Source organism: Cariama cristata, unplaced genomic scaffold (genome assembly GCF_000690535.1).
Source record: "Cariama cristata isolate BGI_N322 unplaced genomic scaffold, ASM69053v1 scaffold39012, whole genome shotgun sequence".
NCBI classification, from domain to species: domain Eukaryota; kingdom Metazoa; phylum Chordata; class Aves; order Cariamiformes; family Cariamidae; genus Cariama; species Cariama cristata.
Window position 1 is genome coordinate 1 of NW_009602770.1, and position 10482 is coordinate 10482.

Here is a 10482-nt window from a genome sequence, read left to right on the forward strand (position 1 = left end):
ATACTTTTAAACTGCACTTTACAAGAGCACCAGGAACGTTGAAGAATCATCAAGCTGTCTCATTAACGAAAGGCAGGCAGCGAAAGACAACAAAAAAAAGTCTAACCTCAGCAGAACCGCAGACAGACAAAACGCGAGCGAAGGAGCAGCAGTAACGGGGATTTCAGAACCAGAGGCAGTGCTGCGGGACAAGCATTTTAGGCCATTTTGGAGGACAGAGAGATGAAACGCGATGATTTCCAGGGGAGGCAAGTTTCCCATGTCCGGAGATAACCAGCACAGATCAAACCCCGGCTGCCGTAATAACACCACACTTAAAATCGGATGGCTCCGGCTCCTCGCGCAGCCCTTGGGCCTCGGAGAGAGAGGGAGAGGCAAGGAGAAAACCAAAGTACGTTCACAGCAGAAAGCCTGCTCCACACACTTGGATCGGATACGGAATAGGTGCGTATTCCGCACCCCATTCCGCAGGGACAAGGAAAGATTCGGCAGGACGACAAGCAGGGCTGCGCCTCGCTGAGCTAACCGGCTCTCGCTGGCTCAAATGGCAGACCACCGGAAAGAGAAGCCAGAGCGGAGATCTACCAGAACGGCGACAGTATTTACTCTTCAGAAAGCTCCAGAGACAGCGTCCGGGGAGCAGGCCTCGCCGCTAGACACGAGCACGCAGCTCACAGGAGAGCGCACACACAAACCCAAAGCAGCCATGCCCGCTGAAAATGCACTGCAAGGACTCAGTATCTAAGAAAAAGCAGCCGCAGCTTTGGTTAGGGTCCGATCGGCATTGAAAAATTCTTTTTCTGCACCTTTTTCCCCAAAGAGCTCATTTTCTGTGATTTCCCAGGCTCCGCGTGCTTGGCTGCGCCTTCTTTACAGCCCCCGCAGCGGGCCGTGTTCGCAGGCAAAACGAGCAGGGCCGTTCCCTGGTAGGCAGCTTTGCGCCGTCGCCGAACCAGACGCCGCTTCAGCGTGCGAGACCTTGACGGCACGTTACTGCGGGCCGATGAGGGAGATCGGCCATTTGACGCACGACCTCCTCGGCCTGGAACTTGCAGCAGCAGCCAGGGATTTACCAGCAGGAGAGTACAAAACAGGCACGCTCACGGGGCAAAGTCCGCTAGTTTTGGTCAAACTCCGCTCGGTGGACTAAAATAACACGTTCCACGGAGAGCACTGGAAGAGCTGAGAATGACCTTTTAAGACACCACCGAACCAGAACTACGTTACCCCAGGCCTAAAGCCTGGATCCACTGAACAGAGACGAACGAGATTTAGAGAACCCACTCGGCAGCAGAGGTTAATCTTCAATTTATTGTGCAACAAGCATAAATAACTTTCTCCCCACGTTCCTCTAAACATGATTACACACGACATCGAACGATGTTTTCATAAACACGACTGTTGTTGTTCCAACCTTGACGTCTCCTGTCCTCCCCAACCAAAGGTTATCGCTTCATGGTTCAACAGAAAAAACAGGCAGGTAAACCAGAAGAGCATCACGCTAAACTCTTTAAGCAGGCACTGCTGCTCAGCCCCCTTTCGTTTGCAGTAGTATCCCTAACCGGACACAGCTTGACTCAGCCTCGGACCCTGCGGCAGCAGTCATCACTGCACGACGACGACAGTCAAGTTTTGAGTTCAACGTACAGCTGCTATTTTGCGTGCAACTAGCGAGGTATCTAATGGTGCGCTATCGTCAGAAGCGAGCCGCTCCTGACGCTCACGTTACCAGGCAGCACCTCACTAGGAGGCTTTTAGGCCGTCATTTTATAGCAAGATCCGTCTGTGGCCACAGAGGAATATCATCTTAAGCCCACCACCCGTTTCCCTACGAAAAGAAAGATTGCATATCCCTTTGTCAGCTTGCCTTTCTCAGGGTATTCTTTAAATCCGTGACGCTGCCGTGTAAAGAGCAGCTAGACGGGGCCTCCTCCCACACACCCGCTCTAAAAGGGAATTTGCCTCATTCAACATACGACACAGAAGCCCATAAAACATTCCCAAACGTGAGCAAAAGCAACCACGTACCTCAGGACGCCTGCCAGGTCCGCGCACCCGCACACCGAGAGAGGAACGAAGCCAGGCCGTTTCCTCTAGCGGGGAGAGAAAAGCAGCGTGTGCTAACACTTGCTAGAGGTAAAACTCAACCTCTTCAACACAGGCCTGCGGTTTTAGTTGCCTAAAGCGCTACAGGATTCCAGGCAGACAGAAAAAGACAGATTCCTACGTGCTTTTAGAAAGTGCCATTTATCTATCGCACGGTCACGTCCTCCCAGATGGTAGTCTTCACCCAGACCGGCTTCTCCAGGCCAGCAACAGCAATATCGCGGCCCAGAGGTCTTCATACTCAAGGTTTGCCAAAAAGCACATCTTCATTTTGGTTTCTACCCGGCTTTTATCCACCAGTCCGTCCATGAGCAAAGCGGCCGCAGACTGGCAGAGAAGCCAGGCGATCATCTGGTCGGGTTTCAGGGTCTTGGACGCTAGAACGCTTTCACCCCAGAGGCTTAGGTGAAGCACGTTAGCAGCAGCTCTAGCAGACAATCTCTGCAAAAGGAAGGAGAAGGAAGATCAGCTGACCCCGCCGCACTCGCTTCGCGTCACTAGCGCGTAGCACCCACACTGCCAAAAGTCCCCCAGGCCTCCTAAGGTGCCCGTGAATTAAAAAGCTCTTTGTGACTAATAATATGAGGCGACTGCACATAACCCCCCCCGACTCAAAGTCCAGTCCCTAACACCAACGTCCACCAAAATCCCTGAAACTATTCAGTGCCACACGCGAGAGGCCCCGTCGTACTTCAGCAAAGACTTTTTGTTTGTCTTTGAGCATTATCCAGGCTGCAGTGATACCCGGATGACAGTCCTGATATCCCATAGCCCTCCAGGGCAAAATGATCTACCAACAACACTCCCCCCAAAGCCGGGTTAGCCGACGTGCCAGCTTCTTCAAGACAACAGTTTCTTACCTTCTTGGGATCCCTCTGAAGCAGCATCTCGATCACTTGCTTCACCTCAAGGGGCACGCGATGGGGCAGGCTTGGCAGCTGGTCTTCACGGTAACTTCGGCTTTCCAGAGTCGAGTCCCCGTGGCCGTAGAAAGGATTGGCCAGGCCAAGGATTTCATAGGCGATCGCTCCCACAGCCCAAGCGTCGGCTTTACTGTAGTCGATCACCGTGCCCGGACCAGGCGACGCCGTGATCACCTGTCACAGAGATGGGGATGTTCACCTGAACAGCTCTAGCGCGGGCTCTGCGCTAAACCTAATTTTCAAGAGTCGAGTCAGCATTTCCGCCGTAACAAACGGAGAGAGACTGAAACCAAAGCTAGGTTTCATCTAAATCTCCCATGTAAATATTCCCTATTGGCACGCTCTCAGCCTTCGGCACCGCTCAGCCCGCCGGAACGCTGGGAGGAGTTTGGCCATTGGGCCTAGGCTTCAGTTGTCACCCCTGACCAGCATTCACAGAGACCCGAGGGCTATTTCACGCTGGGATTTCAGACAGCAGACGCGCGGATGAACAACCAATGCTGCACCGGCACTTAAGCAAAGCAAGGCGAGGTGCTCCGGGTCAAGCAGACGGTTAAGACCGTCTTCGCTTCGATTACAGTTACCATCAGAGAAAAAGGAAAACTGGAAAGGAAAAATGGAAAGGAAAGCTACGGGTTCCATCTTGCACGACCGAGTTGTGTCAATAAGGAAGAACGGGGAGAAAACGATCAATCTGACGGCAGAGGCTTTCAGCACGCATTACTACGAAAGCGCCAGCAAAGACCGCATAAGCAAGTATCGGCGTGTGCACGCGGGGGAAGGCTCAGGGACAAATCGCAGCAAAGTGACGTGCACGCATCCCCTCCGCTGCTTCAAGACCGGATCCCACCCTCTTTCGAGTTCCCATCACAGCCGGCACCACAGCTGGGGCTGAAACTTTTCATCCCGACAGCAGGACAAGCAGGCAACCAGCAACACCAACCGTTACCGCAGGGGGAGTTACCTCGGGGGCCATAAGGCAGCCGTTGCCGCCCCGATCCACGTACGAGCTGGTGAAAGGCAGTCTCAAGCCGACGTTTTCATCTGCCAAACAGCAACCGAAGTCCGTGATCACCAGCCAGGGGCAGCCAGCTGCGAACGACACGGGGCTAGCAGAGTTAGCGTTCCGTTCGGGAGGAGCTGGCTCTGTTAGACACCACATCACAAGAAAACCAGAGACAGCCTTCGGGATCCATCTCAATACCCCCAGCAATCAGCACGACCCCAAGCTGTTCTCCTGCTTCGACGCAGTATTATTAGGTGAAATAGCGGCTTTATTAAAACCAAGCTCGTTCTTCCATTGCCTCTTGAGAGAACACTACTTCTCCCCGTGGAACGTGTCCTGACAAAATGTCACGGACAGCATAAAAATGAAGACACATAAGGTCAGAGACTCATCCAGGATGGAGGAATATATTCTTGTTTCTTTCCCCTTTGTTTTTTATCTATAGCAAAAGCTACCACTGTATAAATATATACTTAGCTATAGCAAAAGGCTGGAGAAACTTTGCACTAGTTAACAGTCCTGGTCCCGATGACAAGCCAAACATTGCAAAGCAGAACCATGACTTCTCCAGACTCTGACACGGAAAAATCAATGCTTCAGATCATTCCTAACTGCGTCCAGGATAGCTCCAGAGTAGCTTTTCCTTCTAGAAAAGAAGGATGGCACTAGTATCGCTGAAAACCTTCCACGGCTGCTGTACCAAGGCCTTTAAATACACCCATCTGGCCGACTGCTATTGTTTCCTGCCCATTTAGTTCTCAATCACACTGAAGAAGAGCTCAGCTACTTAAAATCTCCGTTAGAGAGGCTGACAGGAGAACAAGCCGATGAAAACGCTCCTTTTGGCTTTAACACGGTCGGTTCCCTTGCCTTCCAAAACCCGAGGCACAGACAGGACAAATGACTTCCCCGGTGCTGCAGCAACAGCGAGCGGTAGGCTAAAAACTAAACCTGAGATTGTTCAAAGGGTTCGATGCTCACTTTTCCCCCACGCACCTGGGTAGAACTTCCCGGCACACCTATGCGACCGCATCACTTCTGTGCGTGACTTAATTGGCACTTATACGCGTCAATCCACATACCAGCATCAAATTCAACGAGGACGTTGTCAGACTTCAGGTCTCTGTGGGCTATTCCGTGTCGAACAAGATGGTCCACGCCTTCCAAGAGCTGTAGAATCATCATCGTGGAGAGACGAACATCTGGACTGCTCTCCCTCAGATACTGACGCAGCGTGCACGGGTAACTAGTCAGAACAAGGAAAACCTCTGAATTAGCATCCCGGAGGCTTATCGCTGGCGGTTCATCCGCAGCGCCGTCCGGCTTGTACGCACCAAATTCTTCCTGACCTCCGCGGTGCCTTCCCACCTCCCAGCCTCAACCTCACACCGGTCCCCCGTCTGCTGTTCTCAAATCCTCTGTTTTGCAACAACACCCACCACAGAATTTTCGGCACTCTCGCCAGAGTTCAACCATTGCGAATAAAAGAAGCCTCTCAAGCAGCATGGCGAGGGCTCCGGGTATACAGCGGTCACTCTTACCGGTTTTTATGTACCCGTGTTATATTTTGTACGAGAGCGTAGGCAGAGTACTAATGCAGATCGTACGAGCAAAATGAGGAGAAGCGCTCATCAGGAGAAAGAACGCATTCTTGACATACGGAGAGGACAGAGCACTTCTCCAGACGCAGGCAGAACAAAAGAGTGGGAAACGGGAAGTGCTTTTATCTCAACGCCACTGCAATACCCATTCAAAACCCGAAACCCAGTTGAGAAAGCCAGACACGCCGAGCACTACTAAATCTCATTACCGATTCTACTCCATCTCTACCGGCGTGTTCAGACTAGGGGTGAAGTTCAGACTTACAAGGGCAGGCAAATGGGGACAAGCTCCACATTTCTTACTTTCATTTGGGGTAATTATTGAAAAGAACGGCTTGTCTTCATTGTCAAACAAGACTTTAAATCTCCAGGACTTGGCACAGGTCTGAGGAGGCGTTTCCAAGAGCATACTCTGCTTTTTGGCAGCAGCCCAGGCCAAATCTTTGCAAGGGCCCGTGTAGCAGCCGAATACACAGCCCCGCCGGGCAGTCTCATGAAAAGCCCAAGTCACATTCACAAGCTTCCCTCTACCTACTTCTTCATCACCAAGAAGAGCGTGCGGCTGTGACCGATCCCTCTGGGATTCAGGCTTAACGGAAGAACATCGGGATAGTCTGCGAAGGCTCCGGGCAGCAAAGGGACAGAGGATGTGAACGCTCGGATCACCTGGATTATATTCGGATGAGGTTGCAACTTCTTCCTCCCAAGGACAGGCTTTCTGTGCAAAAGTACAGATACCACCCATTACATCGCTTTCCTGGTCAGTTCTGATTTATCACAGACCCATCTCTGTTATTTCTGGAATTACTTTTCATTATGATGGCCCGCCCTCCCCACCAAAGGGTTCCAAAGCAGCGTGCAACCACGTTTGTTCTGCAGTCAAAACCTGATGAGAGAGAGCACGAAGGCCGCCCGGTACAGATTACAGGACTGCACGTTAAGCAAATACTCAAACGTTCACACCCTGGAAACCATTCAGTGAGAAAGAACACGGACAGCAACTTCCCTGCCCTCACAGCCAACGTCCTAACCGGCGCCTCAGCCCAGCGTTTCCCACATCGATGCGAAGCACCCACAGCCTGAGCAGATTCACCGCAGCAGTGAGCAGGTCCCTGCACTTTCTCTGGCGTTCAAAATCCACCCCGGCGCTTCCCACAGCAAACCGAACCGTCATCATCGGGGCAGCACCGTCTGCTGACACGCCAGCGGAGGGTACGCAGACCGAGACTTCACCGGTGGCTGTTGGAAGGGCTCTGTTGTAACTGGATTCCCCTATATACGACGGCCGAACAGGAAATACTGGTGCTTGACCTGCGCTGCAAACGAAGCTGGGCTGGAAACCCTTACGCGTAACCTGCAGCTTCTCCTGGCATTCAAACCCTGCTAGCCCTTCCCTGCTGCTAACAAAGGCAGAGCCACTCACAGGCTCAAAAAGAACGAGAAGAGCAGCTTTAGAGAGAAAAAAACTCAAACACAATTACTTTGTTAGACTTAAAATAAAGGTCAACTTCACATTAGGCGTGTCAATTTACACCCTCTGCTTTACGGCGCAGGCAGGAAGCGCTCACTGCAACGAAAGGCAGGTCACCTACCGGCAACTGCAAACCAGATCTCTCTCCTCCCTCGTCCCCTGAATGTCAAACATCCCTTTGGCTGCTCCGCTGCGTTCCCAGCTAGCGACGTACCACGCAGCATTCATTATTCATTTGTATTGGCAGCCCAAAGGTATTTGAAATTTAAATCGGACAATCTGGACTGCGGACTCCATTGTTTCCAATCGAACACAAGACGCAGTTTTGAACAAAAAGATAGCTACCTCAAGTTAATGTAAAAGTTTCTGTGCGATTTTCCACCTTTGTGCTGTTTGCTCGCTTCTCACTGGGGGGAAAGAGCAGGAACCGAGACATTTTCCATTTTCTTTCTCGCCAGCTTCCCTGCACTAGAACGGTTTCAACCTCCCGGCCCCGCACCTATTTCACAACTAAACCAGTTCTAAAATAGTACAGTCAAATTGTACTACAGTGCAACTGTTTGATGTTTAATACAGTCAAACTGTTACCAACTGTAGGTATCTATTTCTGTAATTAAAAAGCACCACGATGCACATTTAAATGACGTTTAATCAGAAGCAGCTCCTCCCAGCCTTTATCTCTGCCGACATCAACGCCTTTGACACATGGGGAAACGAAGGCACGGGGCGCAGACCCGGCCACGGTCACTCATCAGACCGTGGGCAGGACCCCAACTGCTCCCCGATTATTGGCATACCCTTCCGACGCCCGTCTGGACTACGCCATCCAAGCCGGTACAGTTTAGCCGTAGGTATTCCCCGCACGCCAACGAGCCGTGCCACAATCTGCTCCTCGCAGTAAACAAGACTGCGTTTAATCCCTATTTGAACAGCGATATTGCTACGCGGTTTCCTAACTGTGCGGGAGAAAAGCCCACTGGAGAAAAAGCCCCAGGGCAGCCAGCAGCCCATCCCGGCGTGCTGTTTGAGGTGGGCGGCACTTCCGAAGGCACCGTCGTTTAGACAAAACCACACGCGCACGCCTCCTGAGCCATCAGTAATCCCAAGGCTTTGTTTTTGTCTGCTTTCAGGCGCACTATCATAGAAACCTCTGGCCATCTTCCTAACAGTACAAATACGCTGCAAAATTAATCGATGGATAAAATTTGCACGTCACCGTTTGAGTGCCGCTGCCATTTCCATAGCGACCGTACCTGCGGCCAGACACAGCTCCATATTCTCCGGCTAAGGCAACCCCCGTGGCTGGAACAAGCTCTCGGCCCATAGCGTCGAGGATGGCTTCACTTGACGAACCAGCCTGCAACAGCAATTGCACACCACGTTGGTTGAAGGTTCAAAATCATCCAGGCTCAAAACAGACTGAAAGCAGATAATCCTGACACTGGCACCGCATGTGGAGTTCGATCAACTGAGACTAGATTGAAGGGACTCCCTTCTCTCCTTTGAAAATCAGGGAAGGCAATCTACTTAAAGAATTTACCAAGGGATGTGGCAAGGCCTCTGCTTGCAGAAAGAAATCCGTTTGCCTCTTCGGACGCATCCTCGACCGTTAGCACTCCGAGCTATAGCTTAACACGCACTTTCAACTTCAAAACTGGACTGGAAAAGCCCACAGCTAAATGCTAGGGTATCTCTGGAGGCCAAGGGATTTCAGATGTTGGCATCTGGGAAGACTCCCTTAGGATATCCACTCGTCGCATCAAATGCCACAAAATCTCTTCAATGGGAAAAGCCATGCGGATCTTAAATGTGGAACAGCCACAAGGAGCGGCTGGATCACGAGAGAGTCACTCGGGCTGGGAAACACTAGCGGAGATCTCGCGCGCTCACTTCACGGCAAGGGGACCCAGCACGCAGGTCGCTGTCCCGCCCTCTGTGACCGCCGGCTCGCACCTCGACCACGCTTTGCAGAAGGAGATCTCTCTCCGTCCTGACACCTACAAGGTCGCCGATTCCTAAAGCACTGGCAGCAGTGGCTGTCCCCTTCTTGTTCCTTACCATTACCGCCAGCTTCAGAGAAGCTTTCCTCCCAAAAACATCACCTCCATAACCAACAACTCCACCACCAGCAGCTCGCAAGGCCGATTCCAGAGGAAGGATAAATGCTCATCACCTTGCTCTGGGACTGTTCGCTAACAGTCGACATCGCCAATGTCTCACATCAACAGCTTTGCTTTGACACGCTCATCGTGCGCTACATAATTAGCACTTTCAACACTTAAGCGTGAAAACACTTCACCAGACTTTCCCCGTGGCAGACAAGGAGGTGAAGAACCGACTCCTTACCGAAATGTTCCACATCATTTTGATAGCTAAGGGAAAAGCCTCTCTCGGCTGGTGTTGCTCTACGGGCTCCTCTTCGGCCCTCTGCGAAGCCGAGCCACGATCCCGCTGCACGGCTGGCCCCTGCCCTGTCAAATGGCTGCTCTCCGCACGCCCCTGACGATCGCAACAGAAAGGAATAGCTGCTTCGTACACGGCGGCGCTGCAGCCCTTCCCGAGGGGTTGGCCAATGAGATATTCTTCCAGCTTGAAGCCCTGCCAGCGGAAGGAGCTCAGGGGATCTTTCTGTGGCTTGCTCTTTCCCACAAACACCGTCTGAAAGGAGTAAGAAAAGACAACGATAAAAAACCCGCCCAGTTATTCAAGACTTCCCAACGAAAGCAAACTCCCTCACTGTTTAAGCGGTACCACGTGTCCCGTTGGGTCGGTCCAACCCGAAAGCCACAACCAGGCTCTAACCATTAGGCTCAAATCACTGTAACCGTAGGGAAAATAATTTGCAGACCATGTATTTTTGTCTGAAACAAATTACCCCTAGAACAGCCTTTACCAAAGATGCCCTTTCCGAGGGTGCTGTAGATGCACGGGCAGAAAAGGAATGGTGAGGGGGGAGTCATTTGCTAATCTAGAATATAAATATATTTTGTAAAGACAAGTCCAACTAAATACTTCTAAAAAGAGATGCACTATTACGCCTTTCTCCCCCTCCATAAAAAAATCAGGCCAAGAGCGTTTAGAAGAAAATCCAATTCAGAGCAACAAGAGATGGAAACGCAGCGCCCCGAGCTTCGGTGGCAGCCGAGCACGAGGGTCGGTTACTTCGAGGAAGAGCAAATCAGTGACGGAGAAAGCTGGGGGAGGAAATCGAGAGACGTGAGAAAATAAAGCACAGGAGGGCCGTTCTGGAGTTTAACCACAGCGTTCACGATCCTACAGGTCTGGTGGTGCCACAGCTGTCACCTGGACCAACACAAACCAGCGTGCTTCTCGTAAGCTGCAACCCCACATGCTGGCGCCCAGCCTAGGGATGTG

At 51.7% G+C, this 10482-nt stretch overlaps 1 protein-coding gene across 1 annotated transcript; it reads right to left on the bottom strand.

Annotated features, from left to right (window-relative positions):
* Positions 1 to 2188: 2188 nt before the first annotated feature.
* PINK1 (PTEN induced putative kinase 1) lies at positions 2189 to 9765 on the bottom strand (the record flags this gene model as incomplete). The annotated part of the gene is made up of 7 exons (XM_009694909.1): positions 2189 to 2547; positions 2967 to 3203; positions 3994 to 4121; positions 5118 to 5281; positions 6172 to 6354; positions 8361 to 8464; positions 9454 to 9765. Coding segments are annotated over 7 exons (1389 nt in total), but the record flags the coding sequence as incomplete, so codon positions are not given.
* Positions 9766 to 10482: the final 717 nt, after the last annotated feature.